This window comes from Typopeltis vanoorti, chromosome 12 (assembly GCF_054136105.1).
Source record: "Typopeltis vanoorti isolate ZY-2024b chromosome 12, IOZ_Tvanoo_1.0, whole genome shotgun sequence".
NCBI classification, from domain to species: domain Eukaryota; kingdom Metazoa; phylum Arthropoda; class Arachnida; order Uropygi; family Thelyphonidae; genus Typopeltis; species Typopeltis vanoorti.
The window spans coordinates 31,311,536-31,335,786 of NC_143560.1; the positions used below are offsets into that span (position 1 = coordinate 31,311,536).

A 24,251-nucleotide genomic window follows, 5' to 3' on the forward strand; every position below is an offset into this window, starting at 1 on the left:
CATTCCTTGAAGATAATGTAGATGAAAGTGACTGAAGGTGATTTCTTACATGATCAACATCAGCAGGATGAATGAAAGAATACAAAGAATGACCAATCATTTCAATCTGCAAGTACACATATAAATACATACATACATTCAATATACAGCTAACATGTCAGCATTAATTACATAAGAAAACCACTTAATACTACAAAGAAAGAAAGAGGAGAACTAATTTAAATTTGACTGTTCATAGATAACATAGTACTTGCCTCAAACAGATAATTCTGTCTCCTGCATGTGGCATGTTATCTATTTGCTATAAACAGATTGCTAACAATCTGTATTAGCTTAATGAATGAAAAAAAAAGTGAGATGTACTGTGAGGCTTCACATAATTCATTCAATTCCAGAGTGACAAAAAATTATTATTATTATTACGTAACACCTCCAGGGAGTCCAAAGACTCATCAGGGGAGGGCACCTACTCTACAACTCTGTCACCATTAACTGCAACTACCTCTATCATCTATACCAATGCCATCTACCACCGACCACCACCACTAGTATTTCCACAGACAACCACAAACATCCATGCCCATGGCAGGATTTGAACCTGCAGCCTTTTGGCTGGAGAGCAGATAAGCTAACCACTCGGCCAACCAGGCCGGCAAATATATATAAATTAAAGTTATGTGGAGTGCTAGAATTACATTCTGCTTTCAAAAAAGATGGAGATGATATAAAAAACAGGATGGATTTATAATATCACCTATTTCTATAAATTTAGATTGCTGGAATCAAGCCTTTTAAGGTTCTTTTACAATAATTACAGTTATGCCCTGACTGAAAGTTCACTTACAAAACTCTCTGATACAGAATTCTAATGATATTGAGGTTTCTGCCTGATGAGAACGGACAATTCGACACTGTCAGGTCAGTTAAAACTAGAAGCACCAATAAAAGGCAAATATACAGGCTCCTGGACAGAGTCGTGTCTTAAGCAGTGCAAGCCAAGGCATCTTCGATACTGCAGGTTTAATCACATTAGCTATCTTGTCCTTTTTTGATCTTTGAAACAATAGTTTCTAATTAAATTTCCACCAATACAGCCACTCAGGACTGACTTGCTTATTGTGTCTTGAACACCCACCACATGATATGATGGGAAAAATCCACCTACTCCATAGGAGCAAATTTAAATATGAAAGACTTTTCTTATAATCTGCATAAGTCTTAAGGAATGACCCAAACCTGAACAAATTTGGTTGTATGAAACTACCTTGAATCTGGGAAGCACTCATCCTTAGAACTTCAGCCTAACAGCCAGGTTCATATTGCTAAATTTGTAAGAACTTCCCAATGGATTACGGCAATAATGAGGAGGACATTGATATGCAGAGGCAAAGAGGTTATGGATCCCCTGTATAAGACTTTGATCAGGACACATATGGACTACTGTGCTCAGACTTTGTCAGCTGGTTTTCATGTGAACAAATCTGTGCAAATGTGCAGGGTGAGGATATACTAGAGAAAGTTCAGAGGAGGTTTACTAAGTTAGTGTCAGGTCTATGGAGTGTATGTAAGAAATGAAGAGAGAGATTGAGGGGGATGCAACTTACAGAGCCTTTTTGTGAATAGGAGAAGAGGGAATATAATTGAGATGTAAGTTGGTGTGGAGTTGTTACCAGATTAATGTGGAGAAGATTCATAGAGTATAGGGTGTCAAGTATAGAACTAGAGGCCTACATGGAAGCTGTATAAGGAGGGTGGGAGCAGGGGAATGAGAAGCGAGTTCTTTGCATGGAGAGTGATTGATGAGTGGAATGCATTGCCTGAAAGTGTGGCGAGTGCAGAAACTGTGAATTGGTTCACGGCACAGTTCGATGATCTTTTGGTATGAGATAGTATAGACTTTCCATGATGAGTCTTTTTGACTCCATGGAGATAGATAATAATAATACGAATATTAATAATAATATCCATTCTGTGTATTAAGGCTTAAGTGCTAGGAGTACATCATGTTGGAGGTTTAATGGAGTACTGACAACAATAAGAAAGGATTAAAAACTAATTTTAATGCTTCTAATATTTTGTATCACTCACTAAGGCATCTTCAGGGAATACAAATAACATTTGTAACACACACACACACACAGACAATGCAATGAGACATGTGACTATGACTGTAAAGTTTACCCTTCCTAAACACCTTTAGTGACATGCCTTCCAAATGGTAACCTCTCTTTCATTCTGTACAGAAAACCCACTCACACACGCAGATACATTCACAAACTTTCCCACCATCCCCTCTCAACAATATGGCATCATTAAAACTCTAACAAATAGAGCCTACAATCTTTGTTCCAGCAGAACCTCTATTTCAACAGAACTCAACCATATACACAACACCTTCCTATCCAATGGCTATAGTGCTTACAGAATTAAAAAAAAAATAATCAATCAATCCTCAGACATCCCTTTTGGGATACATCAGAAAAAATAGACAGGTCTTTAAAAAAAGTACAACCGCTACAGCTTTGAAGCACCACCAGAAACCTGCTACCCTTATCCATTTTTACCAAAGATTAGCTCCCTCCTCTCTCTCTCTCTCCGTGCCTGGAGTATATAAAGTGTCCTGCCTGCAAGTTGACTTACTTCAGACAGACAGGAAGATTAGCTACCATCCATTTAGATTAACACAAAACTTACAACTGCAATCATGACTAAGGTCAATCTGGTATTTCAGACCATGCATTGGATATCACTCACAGGATCTCTGGAAGAAAACCACCATGCTCCATCACTGGAAATTTAAAAAAGAAAGATTATTTTTGGAATATGCAGCGGCACTCAGAAATCAACCAAATTTAAACAAATACAGATGCAAAAACTTCAGAAAATTTTGAAAAAACATTAACTGTCAGAGGTCTCAATTAACATCCTAGGCAAAATACAGAAGTACCACTGTGCAGCCAGTTCCTTTGTCCAACTCAGATGTCATTCTATTATGAAAAGTTAATAGATTGCTAAGGCAGGATCAACCTTTAACAAAACCATGTTGACCTCTATAGAGTATCATATCCTGATCCACTCAATCTTGAATTTTGTCTTTAACCAACTTTTCCAATACTTTTACCACTACTCCTGAGATAGTAATTGGTCTGTAATTAACTACCGTAGTTTTAGAACCACCCTTATGCAAAGGAACCACTTTGCCTAACTTCCACTCCATAGGGACCATACCAGAGTTCAAACTTAAATTAAATATTCAAGTAAGAGGTTGACAATTCATTTGCATATTCACGCAACACACGAGCTGATATTCCATCTAAACCTACAGCAGTGTTTGCATTTAAATTTTGCAATATATTAAATGCCTCTGATTTCTTAGCTTCAATTCTCACATTAGTTATTGCTACAGGTACAGAGATATCCTCACTTGAGTGATAGACTTTTGAAAAGTGATCACTCAGTAACTCTACTATTACATCTGATTTTGTCACCTCAATACCATCAGCACCCACTAAAGTTATCCTTCCGAAGTCATTCTTCCTTTTACTTGCCACATAGCGGAAGAACTCTTTGGGATTACCCTTGATCTCTTTGGCTAAGGTCTTCTCATAATCTGATTTAGCTTTTCTTACTATGCTGGTAACCTTCCTAGTTTGAGCCTTGTACTGCTCATGGGTGTACTGATCACTTTTCTCCTTGTAAATTCTCCATAACATTTTCTTTTTTTGCAGATCAAGTGTTATACTACTGCTCATCCATCTAACGCCTGCCTTGTTTGACTTCCTGACCATGGGAACACAATCTGATATTACTTTCCTCAGATACCCGCTGATTTTATCCCATGCACTGCTAACATCTTTCCTCTGCAATATGTTCTGCCATGGGATGGCTGCAAGCTCACTCCAAAGCTTGTTATAATTGCCTAAGCTGTAATTCCATACATACCCCTTCTTAACAGAAAAATCCACAGATTTTGCAACCTCCCAAGTCAATACCACTTGATCGCTTTCACCAATTGGAGGTAACGAGGATGCCTTACTTATGCATATATCCTCTGAACCAATAACCAGGTCCAACACTCTCACACCACGTGTCCCTTCAGTTATGTGGTGTTTCAAGTAATTATCTTGTAGAAGATGTATGAACTCCATTTCCTTTCTGCTACATGATATTTCCTCATTCCAACTGATGTCACCATAATTAAAATTTCCCATATTAATCACTAAACCTGCACTCATTGCACTAATTTGCTGATGCATGAATTCAATATTCCCCCCCCGTACTCCATGGCCTATAGCAGCATCCAACTGTATATTTGGTTGCATTGGTCACTATTTCGCACCAGACCGCCTCAAATGAACTCTCATTCACATGTCTATCATCTTGATATACTACTTTCTTTGGCTGCAACACATTAAGTATCATCAACAGTACTCCTCCCCCTGTTCTATCTTCTCTATCATCCCTGAAAATACTGTACCCATCACATTCAATTCCAATGACCACATCTTCTACTGACAGCTAAGTATCACTAATGCCTACAACGTTTGGTGAGATTGCACTGACTAATGCCAAAAATTCTTCTCTCTTATTGTGAATGCTTCTTGCATTGGTATAAAAAAATTGCAGATTCCCTCTAGTTCTTGTACTGGCTTTAGAACTGATATATAAGTCACTAATTTCAGTAGTCCCATGCTGATTTTTATCCCCTCTCTTCTGCAATTTATTCTGCGAATAAGGATCAATAAATATATAATCAGTGCTAAAGTTTCTCTCTCTTACACTCAACCTTTTCAATATTAGTTTCCCTGCCCAATTACTTCAACTTGTTCAGAAAACAGTAACTTCTTCAATCGCTTATGTCTTTCCATGTTCAGATGCAGCCCATCTCTAGCATACAACTGTCTTTTTCCTTCAAACACACTCCAAACATCAAAAAATTCCAGACCTTTTCTCTGCACATTCTTGCAATCATATCATTCATTATCGTCACTTGTCTACTTAACTCGTAACTGTCAAAACGAGGCAGCACACTATCTAACAATGTTCTTAAATCTTTTGCTACCCGATTTATACCACCACTCAGGTCATTTGTACCCACCATGACTATCATCCTGTCTGCTTCATGCCCTCTCTTTATTGCTAAAGCCACTCTTTCTATTGTCCCACCAGTCAAGCACTCCTCGGGCATACCACTCTCCATACCCTTAATCAATCATATATCTTACCACTCTTAACTTCATTCAAGTCCACACAAGCATCACTCGTGAACTCATTTTCTACGCTGTTCAGCATGACTCTCCCAGTTTCATTACTCAATGCTCTTTTACTTACCCCCCCCCCACTCTCACGACATCTCGTTTCTTCTAGACCTCTTGTGGTTTTATTTTGTTGACTCCCAATCACTCCCATACTATTTATTACTGCATCATTCACCAAAGACTCACCATACGTAATCCTGTTCTAGTTATGTCAGCTAAAGTAATCTCTATAGTCCTAATTTCTCTGTTTAACACATTAAACTCAGTTTTAACTCCCAGTATCTCCTTACTGAGCACTTCCAACTCCTCATGCAGAAGATGAAGGTAATTTTTCATTTTCATGAACTCCCGCTGAAGTTCTTCCACTACGGTCCCGATGTCAGCTTCCATTTTACTCATCTTCCTTTTACCCTCTTTTACCTTGCGGTGTCGAAGGTTTATTAATCATCAGACCTCAAACCGTTCACAGGATAAGGTGGTTAGACCTATGGCCAGGCGTATCCTATGTTTGTAGTGTTGAGTTCTCAAGGCCGGTTTGTCCGCTTTGCAGGATGAAAAACCCCAGAATAAACTGGGGGAAAAACCCTACTGTCCACACCCAAGACCAGTTAACTTGGCTATGGCTGAGGAAGATCCTTCAGCTCCTCATGTCACCGACGGGAATCGAACCGAGGACACTCCTTCTCCAGGCATATGGTTGCAAAGCGTACAGCCACTAAGCTAACTGCACAGAGATTCTTCAATAGAGACTGTAAATAAAGAAACTATATCGAACATATCTGATTAAATAATTTCTATGTTTGTAAGTTTCTCTACAAAATGAGGTGAGTTTTTCAAGAAGGAATCTGAATGTCTGATGCAAGGCTTGAGGAGTTTTGATAGGTATCTGGAAAGAAGATATATTGGAGAGCTTCTACTATATGATTGAGAGGATGTTTGCTTAATGTACTTTAGGCAATTTATTTATTTATTTAATTTATTTTTACAGACCATCCCATGCCAATCTGGAAATCAATTATAACAGTACTATCTCCTTACCATATGTTTGCAACACATTAAGACAGACAACCCAAATGTTAAAATCTGTCAATGTCAGAATAGCCTTATTCAGAACAGGTTGACAACATCTTCGGGAAGATAAATCTTCCTGAAGATGCTGTCAGGCAAAAAAGAAAAAGAAACATGTCAAAGTACATTTAGTTTAATTTAGTAAATTCTACAAGTTTAACCTACTTTATTTTATTAGCAATGTTATCATAACTCCATTGAAGAATAGTTAGGATAACAAAATTTATAATTGCGGAATCAGATCATTGGGTTGTGATATTTTGGAAGTTCTAGTGATTTGTGTAGTGCAAGGTTTGTTCAATGATAAAGAGGAGTGCAGTGTAATGTCATTAGCAAAGCTGCAGATTGGATTTGCAGTCAACTGGAGAAGGTTGCTGATATATAGATGAAAGAATAGATTAAAGAACAGAACCTCATGGAACATTAGTACTTGTAAAGTGAGCATAAAGTTCCATTTCTTCAGATGTAATGTGCATTCACATAGAAAGCTGCCTCAACTCAGTTGCAGAAGACTGACTATATGATGGGAGCTTATTTAAGAGGCCTTTGTATCGAACCCTATGAAAGTCCTTAGAAATATCGAGCAACTGCTTGTGGTTCTCCATGATTTTCTGTGGCATCTCTTGTTGAATGGCAGTGGATAATTGTTTACGAGTTGAGAGGTTTCTAAGTAGCATGGTAGTTGAATATTAATGGACTGAAGCAAGGAAAACTAGACAGCAGTTTTATGATAATGATTTGTTGCCCTTTTAGATATTAGTGGAATATGAGTAAATTTCTAGGTAGGATAGATACCAGTAGAATAGGCAAGAATGAAAAGCTGACACAGAAGAAGAGTCCATTATGGATTTTTGTTCTAGGTTGTCTTCAAAACAAAAGGGAGAAATACCATTGGAACAGACCAAGGAACTTTTTTAGTATTTAGTTTGGACACTATTTTTTCTGGTAAAAAGTCAAAGGGATGAATACTTGGAACAGTAGAAGGAATTACCCAGATCATCAATATGAGAACTGGAGGAAAGAGAAGAAACCAAAGACTGGATATTTCAATGGGCAATTATGTAAGAGAACCATTTGACAAAAGAGATAGAAGTAGTGTTTGAGAAAAGTTATGATCAACAGCTTTGCAAATCAGAAAGTATGACATCAATTTGGATATGATGCAAATAACCTGTCTCTAACCCTTTTAAAACGCTTTTGTATGTGTTGAAAATTTGCTTGCGACTATTCTGGACTTAAGTATACAAGCTACAAAATGAAGAATTCCATGACAGCCAACTACAATATGCTGTCATGGAATTTTGTGACTTCTGTACACTTTTAACACACTCCTTGGGTAACCAAGGCTAAGATTACATAAAGAATGAGAATTTAAAATGGAATGGACAATAACTGTCTCTATGCCAGTAAGAATTGCTTCAGAATGTTCAAATTCTTCAATCAGGAAAAAAAAAAAGTCACAGAAGTCACAAAGATCATCCTCAATGGTATCTGCACCTTGATGCGTTAAGGGGGCTTGCACGCACCAATGACTTCAAGAGCTAAGCCAATGTAGCTAAGCTACTGGTAGAGCCTCCCTAGCTGGACAGGTCAAGAGGTAGGGACCAGACTAAGGAAGATGCCCAGGCCCTCCAAGGTTGGGGGGTTTTGTGTAAGGCTGGTTACTTTCTTCTTCTTCTTCTTCTCGTCCGTCTAAGATGGGTTGAGTCTTCTCTTGAGCAGGATCTTCCAGTCTTCTCTATTCCTTGCTGTTCGAAAAAGTTCCTTATATGTTCTGCATTCCGAGATGTTCTTTATTAATTTCAGCCAGGTAATTCTTGGTCTTCCAGGTCTTCTTTTTTCAGTTGGAAAAGTATTGATTAGGACATTAGGAAGTCTGTCTGCATCCATGCGTAGAGTGTGTCCAAACCATCTCAGTTGTTGTTTTCTAATTTTTTCTATTATTGTCTTTTTATACAATAGTTCTTGTCTGACTGTGATGTTAGTTTTCTTTTCTATCCAACTTGTTCTATTTATCTTTCTTAAGCATTTCATTTCAAATGCCAGCAGTTTTTTCTCCTCTCTTTTTTAACTGTCCACGCTTCCACTCATAGATGACTGTTGGTATAATTATTGCTTCATATAATTTGATTTTGGCTTGTTTAGATATCTTGTTTGTTTTCCAGATTTTCTGTAATTTTCCCATGGTGGTCCATCCTATCGCTATTCTGTGTTTGATTGTTTTGAGTTCATCTATTGTTTCTGTTAGTTTTGATCCAAGGTATATGAAGTTGTCTACTTGTTCTAATTGTTCTCCATTTAGGGTGGCTGAGATGGTAGTTCTGTTCCTCCCTATTTTCATCACTTTTGTCTTTTGTATATTTATTGTCATGTCATATGTTTTACAGGTTTCGATCAACTTTTGTAGTTCATTTGGGGTTCTTGCAAGAAGGACGAGATCATCTGCATATTTGATATTATTTATGTTTAAACCGTTGACATTGATTCCAGGCTCATTGTCTATTGCTTTCTTTACAACTTCTTCTAGATATATGTTGAATAGGCATGGGGATAATGGGCATCCTTGCATTACTCCTTGTTGATCTCTATGGGTTCTGTTGTGAGTGTGTCCTTTTTAATTATTGCATTTGTCTTAGAGTAATATTTTATCAGAAACTGTATTCTATATTTGTCTATTGCTTTTTCTAGTAGAATTTTGAGAAGGATTTCTCTGTTGATGTTATCGAAAGCTTGTTTAAAGTCCACAAAATAACAATATAGTTCTTTATGGTCTTCCCAGCTGAGTTCTGCTAGTTGGTGCAATGTGAAAATTTGGTCTATTGTTGAATAGTTTCCTCGGAAACCAGCTTGTTCTATGCCTATCATTTCTTCGTAGGTGTTTTTTAATCTATTTTGTATAATTCTTATGAATATTTTATAGGTGTGAAGGAGTAAATTGATTGGTCTGTAATTTCTGCAGTCTCTTTTGTCTCCTTTCTTGTATATTGGGATGATCTTTCCAGTTCTCCAGTCATCTGGGATCTCTCCTGTTTGTAGTATTTTATTGAATAGGGTTGTTAAATATTCTATTGATATGCTGCCTCCATATGACCACAGTTCAGTAGGGATAGTATCAATGCCTGGTGCTTTGTTTTTCATCTGTTTTATTGCTTATCTAACTTCTTCTTGTAAAATTTTTGGGTGATCATTATTTTCTTCTATTGTTGGCATTGTAGTTTTGTTTCCTTGGTGGAAGATAGTCTTAAAATGGTTTGACCAGATTTTTCTTATATATTCAATATTCCCGGTTTCAGTCATCTTGTTGTTCATCATTGTTACTGCTTTTGCTGAGAATTCCTTTGTAATTTCTCTTACAGTATCATGGAAGACTTTTAGGTTGTTTTGTTGATATGCTTCTTGGCATTTCTTAGCTTTTTCTTCTAACCATTTTTCTTCGGCTTTTTTTGCATAGGTTATCAACTTTATTTTTTAGTACTCTGTATTTTTCTCTATTCTCTTCATTGTTTTGTTGGTTTACAAGTATCTTGGCCTCTCTTTTCTCTTCTATGGTAGCTATGATTTCTTGGGTTATCCACTGTTTGTTTATTTTGGGTTTGGAACCTAGAGTGTCTTTTGCAAGTGATAACACTGTTTCTTTTCCTTCTTCCCAGAGTTTTCCACTGTTCTGTAAGATGGAGGGTTTTAATTTCAAGCACATCTGTTCTAAAAATCGACATCTGCTTGAGCTATCTTTTAGTTTTGATAGGTTGATGTTTTCTTCTTTTCTGATATTATTGTTCCTGTTGAATTTTATCTTCACTTTGGCAGTTAATATTTCGTGGTCAGTGTCAAAATCAAAACTTCTTAATGTCCGTACATTATTTACTGATCTTTTCCATTGTTTGTTTATGATGATATAGTCTATGCAGTTCTTTATATTACCATCTGGGATGTCCATGTATATTTATTATTAGGGCATTGATAGAATAATGTGTTTGTAATCATTAGATCGTTTGCTTTAGAAGTGGAGCAATTGTTCTCCTCTGTCGTTAAGCTCTCCGTATCCAAATTTCCCCATCACATCTTTCTTGTCTGCTGTGAACTGTCCTATTTTAGCATTAAAATCTCCCATCACTATCACGAGTTCTCTATTTTTGGATTATCTATTTCCTGTTGTAGTTCTTCATAGAAATTTTCTATTTCTTCCTCTGAATGGTTACTGTCTGGTGCATATATTTGGATTATTTTAATTGTTTGACCTTTTTCTTTTGCTTGAAGTTTGGCTGTTATTATTCTAGGAGACACTGGGTTTATTTCAATTACTGAGTGTGTAAGTTTCTTTTCAATTAGTAATGCAACTCCTTCTCTGTGTATGTTATCTTTTCTTCCTGAGAAGTACAGTCTTCCTTTTGGTAAATCCATGAATCCATCTCCGCACCAATGTGTCTCTGATAAACCTAAAATACTCCATTTCAGTCTTTTTAAAATTTCCTGGACTAATTGTAATTTTCCAGGTCGGTATAGTGATCTTATGTTAAGGGTGGCTACATGTTTCACATCCTTGGCTGACCACATTGCTGATTTCTCACCTACTCTATGCGGTCTTTGAGTAGGTGCGTCGGTTGTCCCGTACGCAGTAGCACTATCTCGGTTTGTAGACTTTCTCCTGCTCATGAAAGTTACTGGCATAATAATGTAGCCAGCTTGCCATGCCTCTGCTACATCCTTTGGTCCATGGCTCTTTATTCAGAGCAACCCATTTGGGTTTCCCCCATCCGCCACCCGGGGGATGCACCTGGTAGGAGTGTGGTCTCCCCCAAGGCTGGTTACTTTACCAAGTAAAAAATTTCTACAGCTCAGATGCTTGAACTGGAAAATTCATCACACCGAAACAACAAAAAATGACCAAGTAAGGATAAAGGTAACCAATTAGGAATTTCCGATATTTTAAAAATAGCCACGTGGAATGTGCAAAGCATAATAATAAAGGAATTAAAATTAGTAAAACAACTAAAAACATTAATATAGCCATGATAATAACAGAAACAAAAAAGAAATTAAAGGTAACAAAAGATATACATGGTTTTACTATGCTATATAGTGGAGTAGACCAACATATCAGAACTTCTAGTGGTGTGGCCATTTTAATTGATAAATGGAAATATAAATGGAAAAATAAAATATGAAAGTACAATTTTGTAAATGATCGAATTATAACAGTTAAATTAAAAACAAATAGAAGCTACTTAAATATCATAGGAGTATATGCTTCTGAAGAAAGTAAGAAAAGGATTCCAAACAATTTTGTGAGGAACTACAAAAACAGTTAAATAAATGTAATAAAAATTACTGTATATTAATAGCAGGAAATCTTAATGCCAGAGTTCGAAATAATTCAATCCCAAATGTCTTAGGAAAATATGGGAAAATTTGCATGAATAACAATGGTCAAAAACTATCAGACTTCTGAACTTTCAATAATTTTAAAGTAACCAATACTTTTTTTAAAAAAAAAATATAAATAAAGATACTTGGAATGGCAGAGGAACAAGATCTATAATTGATTATATCATTACTAATCATAAACTAGCTCCACATGTGAGAGATGCACATGTTTACAGAGAAAGTGAAATTTTTTTCAGATCATTATTTAATAGTCTCTAAAATAAAAATATTAGCAAAATGGAGAAAGGAAGTAAATAAGAAAAAAAAAAGAAACAGAACAAGTATACAAAGTATATCTATTACAAGAAAAAAGCATTAGAATGATGTATCAATCATAATTAACAGATTATCTAAAAGAAGCCCAAATCAGTGAAAATACAGAAGAATATAGAAAACATACATGGAAGACAAGAAACAACCTACAAAATATTAAGAAAATTAAATAACGAAGAAAGAGTAACAGCATAAATCAACATAATACAAGAGAAACAATGGATAGAACATTATAAGAATTTATGGTATGACCCAAATTTAATAATAGAAAATGATAATGAAGAAATCAGTTCTGATATAGAATGAATAAAATTGGAAGAACTAAAAGTAGCAATAAAGGTATTAAAAAATTGAAAACCAACTGAATTAGATGGCATAAATACAGAGTTTTGGAAATATGTTGAAGAATATTTACATCACAGATTCTTAAAATTAATAAATAACTGTTGGAGGTAATGTGAGTTTCCATCAGACTGATTAAAAAGCTAAGGTTATATCTACATTTAAGAAAGGAGATAGAGATGATTGTGGAAATTACAGAGGAATAAGTTTATTAAATACAGGTTACAAAATTTACAGGAAAATCCTGAATAAAAGATTTAGAAATATTGCAAACAATCTACTCTCAGAAGAACAACATGGTTTCAGACATGGAAGATCATGTATAGACAATATTTATGTACTAAAACCAATTATTGAAAATAGATGAGAATTTAATTTAGCAACTCGTATGGCCTTTATAGATTATGAAAAAGCTTTTGATAAAATACCCAGAGAAAAACTATGGAATATAATGAAAAAACAAGGATATCCATTATATTTGGTACAAGCTATACAAAGTTTATATAAAGATACAAAAATACAGTTAGGTAATAAATTAACAGAAGAGATTGGAATCAGTCAGGGCATCAGACAGGTATGTAGCTTATCGTCAACTCTATTCAATATATATATTGACCAGATTATTAAAATATGGAAAACAACAATAAAAACAAGGTATCCACTAATTATACATTTGGTTTTATCATTTTATCCAAGTGTAAGCAAACAAGGTTTCCGCCTGAAGTACTTTCAGGACTGGGTCAACTCGTGGTAAAGGTGGTATGAGTCGATTTATACCACCTTTACCATGAGTTGCCCCAGTCCTGAAAGTACTTCAGGTGCAAACTTTGTTTGCTTACACTTGGATAAAGAATAAAACCAGATATATAATTAGTAACAAAGCCAAGTGAAAAAACTTCCATAAACAAGGTATCCAGTTAACCAGAAGAACTGTTATCAATACAATGCTGCATGCAGATAATATCAGATAATATTACAAGACAATGAAGATGACCTTCAAAAATCAGTTTATGAATTTAACAAAATAAGTCAGCAATACAATTTAAACATTTTACAAAAGAGAACAAAAATTGTGGCATTTAAAGGTTGAGATCATGTTAGACCAAAATAGTTATAGAAAATAAAATAATAGAAGAAATGACAGAGTTTAATTATTTAGTCTGCATAATAACATATATAATTAAAAGCCAGATATAGGTATGAAAAAATAAAGAAATTTCAAAAAATTTCTGTGGAACAATTAAAGGGACACAGAATTAAAGAAACAAGTTGAGAAACTGAAATAAAATTGTATAAAGTAATGGTCACTCCAACTCTACTACATGGTTCAGAAACATGGACTGTTAAAAAGAAAGATGAAAGTAAAATACAAGCTGCAGAGATGAGATTTTTTAAGAGCAATAAAAGGATGCACAAAATTGAACTATATAAGAAATGAAGACACCAGAAAAGAACTAGATATTTACAACATAAATGAAAAAAAAAAATCAAGGAATACGGAGAAAAATGGAAAAAAAACATCTCTTTAGGAAGGAAAGATATCGGCTACAAAAGAGGTGAATAGATATAAACCTGAAGACCAGTGAAGTCGGAACAAGCATGTGCCTAATACTTGAAGAGAAGAAGTCACAAAGATCATCTCAGTAGAAATTCTTATAATACATTACTCAGGGGGTGCTTAAGGGTCAAAGCTGTATAACTGAGAGGAGACCTCCACATAGCCTTTAAAGGAATGCAGAGAATTGACCAGGGCTTCTGACCTAATGTCCAATCCTCACCTTCTTGTGGTGCAGCCGGTTGGGTATCTACCTGGATACTGAACGAATGAGGATGGGCTGGCAATTTGGGATTTAGCCGACCAAATTGTATTCTAATTGGCTTAAACCAATATACAAAATGATGGTACAACATGACAAAATTTCATGCCGGCTGGGGCGTCGCCCAGTTAAACAAGGTCCACGTTGTTTTCGCCAGGGAACCAGGGCAAACAGTGAAAAGACAGCTACTGGAACAAATATGAAAGCACACCCCAACTCAACATCACCAGAGTTAAAGATCGGTACTATCAACATAAGAAGCCTGAATGGCAAAGAAATGCAGCTAGCTGAGGAATCAGATAAGTACCAGATCGACATAATAGGGATGACTGAAACAAAAAAGACAAAAACTGGTGAGATCTTTCTGAGCAATAAATACAAAATGTTATATTCAGGCAATGAATCAAGGAAAAGAAGAAATAGCCATAGTATTCAACACAAAATACGAGGCTAATCTTCTTGAATGGCAGGCAGTCTCAAGCAGAGTGATGTGGGCAAATATCAGAATGGGGAATTGGACATTGAGACTTATTTGTGCCTATGGTCCCACAGAAAGTACTACTACGGTAGAAGTGGAGGAATCTTTTGATGCTTTAGAAAAAGCAACTGTCACAATGAAAAAGGAAAAGTTGGTTCTTGTTGGGGATCTAAATAGCAGAGTAGGAAATGATTGTCAGACATACAAAAATATTTGGGGAAAATTTGGAGAAAAGAGAATAATAATGGCAAATACTTGCTGGATTTCTGCTCAGGACATGGACTGGTTATTAGTAACACCATATTCCAACATAAAAATATGCACAAATTCATATGGAGAGAAGAAGCAAGGAATAAGAAAAGTCTCATTGACTATGTTATTGATGATAGTGGTGTTTTCTCCCTTGTGCAGGACATCAGAGTGTACAGTTTAGTCTTGAGCAGGATAAAATTGAATTTCATATTGAAAAGAATAACATGTAAGAAAGTCATCACCATCATCATCAAATTCCTGACATGTACTCTCAAGGGGTGTACAGGATATGATAGCACTACATGAAAAATTTACATCATTACTAACTTCCTATCTACAATTTTCCTCCAAATTAGTCTGTTACTTGTCAAGACTCCAACATTATTAGATCGTATATTTCTATCGTCTAAGGCAGTGCTTCCCAAACTTCTGGATGTCAGGGCCCCCTTTGCAAAAATTAAAATATTTCACGGCCCCCCTCAAAAAAAATCGTAATAGAGAGATATAAAAAAAAAAAAAAATCAGCTAACGCCTTTTTATTCCCGTATATACGGGAGTAGGCGAGGCCATTTAGCCCTATCTAACTTTTGGAGACTGAGTGGGCAGTTCAATCTCCACTGGTACCCAATCAGAGACAGATGGCCCAAGGCTATCACTAATTAAGCGGTACGCAGTGAAGAGAGACGGCTCAAATGTGCCGCCATCTCGTGGTCCCTAACCTTAACACAATATATTTAATGTCTGAAATAATGTGGATTCTACGGTCGATTTTCTTGAGTTTACAGGACAAAAAACCCGAGTTTCCGGGAGGAAAAACCTGCTTGCCCGTGCCAGAGATCGACTAATTCGGGAACCGGTCGAAAAAAGGCTTAGAAAAATTTCCTCTAGTCGCCGACTAGACTTGAAACCAAGTCTTCCTTCGTGCGGCTAAGCACCGTGGTGAATCTGTTACAAGTCTGCAAGACTCTCTGACTAAATTGAATAGCTGTTGTAATAGATATGGTATGAAGGTCAGCAGTAAAAAGACAAAGACAATGAAAATAGGTAGAATTGTTGAAAATGTCAACTGTGTTATGAATGGGGAACCTGTCGAACAAGTAAAACATTTCAGCTACTTAGGCATGATTTTTAGTGAAGATGGTAAATTAAATATGGAAATAGACAACAGAATCAACAAAACTGGTATGCTAGGAAGTCAACTGAATAAATTCATATGGAATAAGAGAGAAATTAGTCGGAAGACTAAATTAGCTGTATACAAGACAGTGTACAAACCAGTTTTAACTTATGGATCTGAGAGCTGGGTCAGATGTAAAACACTTGACCAAAGACTAGAGACCGCAGATATGAGAGTCCTGAGAAAGATTAGAGGCGTGAACAGATGGCATCAATGGAAATATCATATTAAAAATGAGGCTATTAGGAAAGAACTTGACATTGTCAGCATCCAGGAATGCGCTAGCAGAGCTAATCTCAGGTGGTATGGTCACTTAAGCATAATGGGCAAGGAAAGATTAGTAAAACAAGTGTTCCCTGCTAATCGTCTATCAACATTATCAGATCTTATATTTCTATCGTCTAAAGTGCCTTAGACGATAGAAATATAAGATCTGATAATGTTGGAGTCTTGACAAGTAACAGACTGATTTGGAGGAGGATTGTAGATAGGGAGTTATTAATGATGTAAATTTTTCATGTAGTTCTATCATATCCGGTACATGTCAGGAATTTGTTGATGATGATACATTATTCAGATGACAGTAGTTTATATGAGTTTTTCTCCACAGCAGAAGAAATCAACACAACTGTGTGTCTGAATTCCCTCAAGGACAAACTTGCAGTATACTCAGAAATGTCTAGTAAGACAGAGAGATCTGGTCAGTCTGTAGAGTGAGTAAGGTTATCAGCAAGTATTTTGCAAGCATGTGAACAATTTATGCATGCTCAATTGTAATAGCAAATTACCTTGGAATGTTTACCTGCTGGATTAGTGCAGTTAGAAAATGAGTAAACATTAAAATCTCAAGGAAGATGAATTTACTATTAGGAAAGAAGAAATGTAAAATTTCATATGGTATATTATTATTACATCAGAGAAACAAATGCACATAAAACTTTAACATGAAAGGTGTAAAATAATATGTAATTGAAAAAACTTAAAATAGTGCTTGGAGAAGATAAAACTTGAGTATGTTAGGAAAAGTGGGTATGATTTTGCTGAATAGAGAAAGAAATGAACACTAGTGATGTGTGCCTTTTCTGCATGCAATCTATTTCTCTTTGCTTGACTTTTTATGGTATTTGCTTGAGTTGAAATTAGGAGAGACAGAATATACAACAATGGATTCTTTACTAAGCCATATGCATGGAGAATTTTGCCCAGCTTCAGTCAAAATTGTGACCTCAGCAAGCACGACACATACTATTAATCATACTTCCTCTGTGCACACTTGGCAGAAAAGAGGAAATATTATTCATTAGCCAAGTGGAACTAAAGCATAACCATTAGGGTGAGTCTGATATATGGCCTATGTAATATTGCCAGCCTAGCTGGCCAAGTGGTTAGTGTATTTGCTCTCCAGCCAAAAGGCTGCATGTTCAAATCCTGCTGTGGGCATGAATGTTTGTCTTTGGAAATACTAGTGGTAGTCGGCAGTAGATGGCATTGGTGTAGTTGTGATCAGTTGATGAATTCAGTTGTAGAGCAGGTGCCCTCCCTCGATGAGTCTTTGGACTCCATGGAGGTGTCAAATAATAATAATATATGTGTATTCATCAAATAATAATAATAATAATAATAATAATAATAATAATAATATATGCACACACACACACACTCCATATGATGATCTTAATTACTCAGCACTGGCCATCACATTAAATTTATTTTATCTTGAATTTAAATTATTAAATCAACAACAGCAGTAGTCTCCATAATTTTTTTCCATAATGAATGGTGAGCCCCATATAATAATGAAAGAAAGGATATGATACAGAACAAAACACCAAACTTAAAAATATTACACATAATTAGTTTATATTATTGTTAAGAATGCATAGTATACTCACATGTTGATGTCCCAAAAAATTCTCAACAGCATGTGATATATATAATATCTTTCCTGAACTGGTAGTTACTAAGAGAAAGCCATCAACAGCCTTTAAAAGTAAAATAAATTATGAAAGGACATTTAAATTCAATTAATTTAACTAACGTTTATTGTCAATGTTTCTTTCAGAAGATTTTTTTTTTATTATTATTATTCACATTGTTTCACACATCCTTGACTAATTTTACCTTGTTCATATTTTACATTATGTTTTATTGTATATACATTATAAGACAAGCCAAATACAATGACATGGGTAACAAATGAAAACTTTTTTTTTTTTCTAGAAAGAAAATATGCATTAAAAAAAAAAAAAAACTGAGTGTGCTTTGTTCATAAATGAGCTAAGAAATTACTTGCTGGTTTTAAGATGAACTAAAACCAAGTTTTTAATATAACATTAACTTTTAATGAGTCTTTTAAACTATAAGTGTATGTTCATATATTCAAGATCAGCAATCATTAACTACTCATAAATTTCTGACTCAATTCTATCATTTCACCTTCTATTAATGTGTTACTCAATGGCTTTCTCAGCCAAGTAAATTGCTTCACAGAAACCGAATTAATCTTAATAGCGTGGTTAAATCCTATCTGCAAAAAAAAGATGTGTTTGTCACAATTGCATGTAATAGTTCCACGACACTATTTTGAATAATGGTGGCAGCAGCATCTAAAATTGCAAATGGCGTATCATCAAGTCCTCCCCCATTTAAGGACTCCATTTTGCTTGATATAAGGGATTTTGTAGCATGCAGGACTTGTGGAATGTATGTGTCCTGGTGGTTGTATATGAGGCAGGTGAGAGAAGGGGAAATACATATATGGACAAAATGCAGGCAATAGAAGGAACTTGGTGAGTTAGAGATGACTATAACTGACCTCGTTGAGTCAGAGGCGATAGATTCTCCACGTAGAGAGAGATGAGTGATATGATAGAGGGCGAGAATAGCCCTTTTATGAATTTTATGAACATCTAAATATTCTGAATGCTATCTTTAACTACAGATTCAATTATTTTTATCCACTACGGATGTCAGATTTTCAGAACGGTAGTACTTAAGAAAATTAACAACATATACTGAATATTAATTAGAAAAACAAAAAAGCTTCATTAATACTTCCAGTATTTTGGCAAAGTCAAATTGCCATTATCAGGAAACAATGAACAAATTGATAAGTTCATGTGAGCACTACATAATGTAAATATGACTGAAGCAGAAATAACAAAGGTAAATTTCAAGTGCTAAATAGTGCTCCTATGTGGGCCAAAATGGATGTTTTTGGCTGTTGGACTGACGTTCTCAGGATGAGTGCTTCCCAGATTTGAAGTAGTTTCATAGAACCAGATTTATTGAGGTTTCTTTCATGTTTGAATTTGCTCCTATAGAGTAAGGTGGTCTTTTTCCACTGTATCTTTTTGTGGTTGTCCAAGTCAGATGGCATGCCCTGAGTGGCTGGACCTGGATATAGTCTGTGTTCGGTGATTCTAATGTTGGCTGTCCTGCCTGTTTGGCCATAAAAGGACAGCTTACACTGCATGAAACCTTGTAGATAACTGGCAGGTCAAGGGATTGAGGCTTTTTTTTGGGAGAGTGAATAAGGGATGACAGTTTTTTTTTTTTTTTTTATGGTCCACAAATGAGTATAGGATTGTATCTTTTGAGAATTTTTATCAGTTTTTCAGTTGTGCCTCAGATATATGGGATTGTAATAGATTTGGTGTAGTCTCTATTCAAGAGGCGGGGGGGGGGGGAGGTGTGTGTGGTTTGGAATTTTAAAATTCATTAGATTTGGTGGGTAATGTAGCTACTGGCTAAGTGTTGTGAATGTGTTTACGTTCAGTGATGAGGGTATTATTATCAGAGGTAATTAATTTTACTCTGTTGTACAAGGTTATAATAATCTCTTGGACTGATGTTGTTGAGAACTTCAGCCAACAGCACCCATCCCAGCCCACAAGGGGGGGAAGCACTATTCGAGACTTCAGATTAATCGCTGTTGTTTCTATTTCAGTCATACTTATACTATGTAGTGTTTGCATGAACATATCAATTTATTTATTGTTCCATGATGGCAATTAGACTTTGCTGAAATTTTGGGAGTTTTTTCCCAATTAATATATAGTATATGTTACTAATTTCCTTAAGTAATACTGTTATGAATAACTAACATATAAGCTTTACCATCAGAAATCAGATTTTCAGGTAGCTAACTTTCTTTTCAAAGAAATTCATGAAGATCGGACAAGGAGAAGTTCCATACAGCAAAAACATCAACATATCTGTACCAAATCAATTTTTTAGGTGAAAAAACATCTAGAATATTCAATAAAGTTATTAGCTAGTGTTGGGGAAAGGGGAGCCCCATAGCTGGTGCCTTTATCTGTTTGCATAGTTTGTTCTGGTAATTGTGTGTGCCTCCCACAATGAGTCGCTGACTCCATGGAGGTCGGATGATGATAATAATAATATAAATACTGTCTCCTCAGCATGAAAAGGTTCTCTCTCTCTCTCTCTCGGTATTACTTCACCCTGAATAGTATCAACTCAATACAAATCACAAATCTGTTCAACTGTTCTCATATTTTAGCTGGTACCCCTAAGAGCTCTCTAAAAATACTTGACTCAGTTCATATGAGAGCTATTAGACTGAAGTGATTTAGCAAATAGGTGGGTCAGTAATCACTCTTTCAATATAGACATTTAATTTCTGCTGTCTGCATTTTCAATTAATATATATTTATGGACACTTGTTCATTGTTCACCAAAATTGGCATCAATAATTCTCCCACTCTCTCTAAATCTGTTAAAACAGAAGTATTAGCTATTCAACAGCCCCTCACAGTTGAATAGCTGCTATCTCTCATTTATTTTCTAGAGTAAACTCTACATATCTTCAAATCCAAGTTTCTCCTCGCTTATCTGTTCATCCATGATGGAATTGCAGATGGAATTACCTAAAACTACACATGCCAGCCACTGAATTAGAATTTTTTTTATTTAATATCATGTTGGACTTCCTCTAGCCTGAATTACAGCACATATGCAGTTTGGCAAAGATTCCACAAGGTGTTGGATTGCACTTACATCTACAACATATCAGGCATTCACCGACAGTCCTTTAATTGCCTCAGATTTGATGGAAGAAAACTTTGCTCTTGAATTTGTTTTTCTAACATTCTGAATGGGGTTCGGATCCATGCTTTGTGGCAGCCAGAGAATCTTTCATGATGGACAGCAGCATTGTCATTCATGAAACAACCATCACCTTCTGGATAAAAAGTCAACATTGCAGGATGGACTTGATCGGCAACAATGTTCAGATATTTTTTGGAGGACAACCAACCTTCCTGCAATATCAGGTAGCTCCCACCAAACGCACTGACTACCGTCAATATAGATACAGAGCAAGGTATACCATGACTCGTCAGACCACAACTTTTTTTTCTGGTCTTTCAGTGTTCAGTCAGTGTTCCTGACATTACTGTAGACGAAATTTCCAGTTCTTTGCAGAAATCAGTGGTTTCCATATAATCATGCAACTGTTAATACTGATCTTCTTCAATTTCCTGCACACAGTTTGGTGAGATATGGGTTGGCAACAGCTTTAATTAAACAGTTTGATCAATTGGTGCATAGAGGAATGTCTGTACAAGCCTTTTTCAGACTGCAGTGATCTTGTTTTTGATTCTCTTAGGACCATAGTTATGCCTCTTAGACAAGCAATGTGGATCATTTTTCCAGTGATTAGACACCCAGGTATCTGACCTTTTGAGAAACCAGTCAGCTCTGCTGTTTTCAAAATAGGGGTTGCAGCCAGGTGAGCACTCACAATAAGCCCTTTATCGAACTCCGAATTATGATCAGCAATATTTACTATTGCTGACCAGCAGCAGCATTCTTAAATAGCTGCCTAGAATATGTGGTGATACATGTGTCCAAGTATTTTGCATATACACTGCACAAGTGATATTTACAAACATCTGCATAAAGGTTTCTAATTCCAAGATCAGTATGCACATATATAATATAGCAAGTTATATAATAATATATAATATAGCAAGCACATATATAATATAGAGAACTGGTGTCGAGGCTAGCTGATGAAAAGACGTACAGTCTGAGAACTCCTGAAGGATTCATGATTTTTGTTGATTTATTGAGTGTTTTGTTGGATTTAGTTGTGTAGTTTTAGTATATTATTGTAGTTTTATTAGTATAGTTAGCGTACTAAAGTGTTTTATAACATAATCTATGTTGGGAAGTCGCCGCTAGAGGGATTCGTAGTGTGTAGTGTTCGTGAAAGCTCCTGATAAGATAAGCATTATTTTCAGTTATCGTTGATAAATTTACTTTAATATTGCATAGTTTTGTTTGCCTTGCGTATCTTAGTGCATCTGTTTGTGTGTTTTTGGTGATTATAATTTACAACTTGATAAAATACGTTACTGGTAAGTATGGCACCAGTACGAAGGATAATGACGTCCAGTAATGATGGTTCACATCTTCTTTTAAGAACGGTAATGTAAAGGAGATGATTCAGTGTACTATTTGCTAAATGTAAGGTTTGCAGAGTGCAGTCAGAGTGTGGTTAGATGATAATAAAGGAGTGAATTTGTGTAGAAAATGTAGGGAGAATGAGGAATTGAAGTGTATTTCGGATTGTGAGTGTGATATTTTTGTCAAACTTCAGAATGAAGAAAATAGGGATATGACAAGAAACGGCGAGGTTGTACCAGAGAATTGTGAGAGTGTGAATGATAGTATTAATAGTTTTACAGAGAATAAAAAAGATGAGATAGATACAATGAGTGAGATCGCGTTGTTGAATAGTGCGATACAAAGGGCAAAACAGCAGCTAGAGCGTAAGAGCAAAAGTCGACTGAATGAACCAGCCAATAATAAAAAGTATGACAGGAAAAATAGGCGTATGAGTGTGAACATGAACAAAATGAAGGATAGAGTGCTGTATGGAGACTCGTTAGTACGAGGTGTGTTAGTGGAGAATTTGACAAAATCGTACCAACCTGGTGCGACCATAAAGGATGTAACTATTAGAGAGCAAAAGGAAAGGGTGAAAGTTGTGGCAGGTACAAATGACTTGAAAGGAGATAAAATGGAAATGATAGAAGACCTGAATGAATGTTTGAGGTAGCAAAATAAAAGAGTGAGAGAGTTAGAATGATTAGTCTTTTGCCACGGTATGACAGTGAAATGTTTAAAAGGAGGGCCATAATTGCGAATGACTTTATGCGTGGGTTATGTATGACGAGTGGTGTGGAATTTGTGGATGTGTAGAGTGAGTTCGATGGGCGAAAGGATCTATATAAGTAGGATGGCTTGCATTTGAATGGTTATGGTGTAAGGAGACTTGAGAAAGTGTTGCTGAATGTGGTGGATGTGCTAATTCAGGGAAACTAGATTTATTAAGGGGTGGGAGTAGATATACAGTCCTTAGGGAGGCAGTTGAATGTAAGAATGAATATAATATGCCCAAACAAATAAGGACAACAAATCAGAGTGGGATAGTTAATATAAGGCATCAAGGTAGGGTTGGGGCTAATGGGGGTCTTAAATTCATGTACACTAATGCTAGGAGTATTAGGAACAAGAAGGAAGAGTTTTTGGCCATGGTTGGCACTTCCAGACCACAGGTTATTGGTATCAGTGAATCATGGCTGACTGTAGATGATATAGCTAGTGGGATTGAATGTGATGGGTATAGTGTGTTCAGGAATGACAGGGAGAATAAAATGGGGGGAGGAGTATTGTTGATGATAGCTGATGAACTACAGCCAAGGAGAATAGACGTTGAATTGCAGGATAGAGAAAAGAGCACATTTGAGGCCATTTGGTGTGAGATTGTGGCTAGCAAAACTAAATATACAATTGGGTGCTGCTATAGACCAGGTGATGGAAAAGATGATGGTGACAGTATGCACAAGCAAATAGAAGAAATAAGTGGAAGGAGGGTAATTATTATGGGAGATTTCAACTATGGTCGCATTGATTGGAGTGAGTAGAGGACACACGGGAGGAAGGAATTGGATTTAATGCGGTTATTAAGGGATAATTATCTGCAACAGCATGTAATGGAAAATACTAGGGGTCAGAGAGTGCTTGACCTAGTAATTACATCTGAGGATTTGGTTGCAACAAATATGACCACATTGCCACCAGTTGGTGAGAGTGATCATAGGGTCTTGACTTGGGAGGTGGCTAAAGGT

The 24,251-nt window shown here is 36.0% G+C and overlaps 1 protein-coding gene across 3 annotated transcripts in view; it reads right to left on the reverse strand.

Annotated features, from left to right (window-relative positions):
• LOC150100662 (circadian locomoter output cycles protein kaput-like) overlaps positions 1-24,251 on the reverse strand; it is a 287,332-nt gene that overhangs the window by 103,847 nt on the left and 159,234 nt on the right. For all 3 annotated transcript variants that reach the window (XM_090401207.1, XM_090401206.1, XM_090401208.1), the window contains 2 exons: positions 17,982-18,071; positions 1-106 (listed from right to left, as the gene is read on the reverse strand). In XM_090401207.1, the coding sequence (XP_090257333.1) occupies positions 1-106; positions 17,982-18,071 (196 nt within the window). The remainder of the gene's footprint in view (positions 107-17,981; positions 18,072-24,251) is intronic.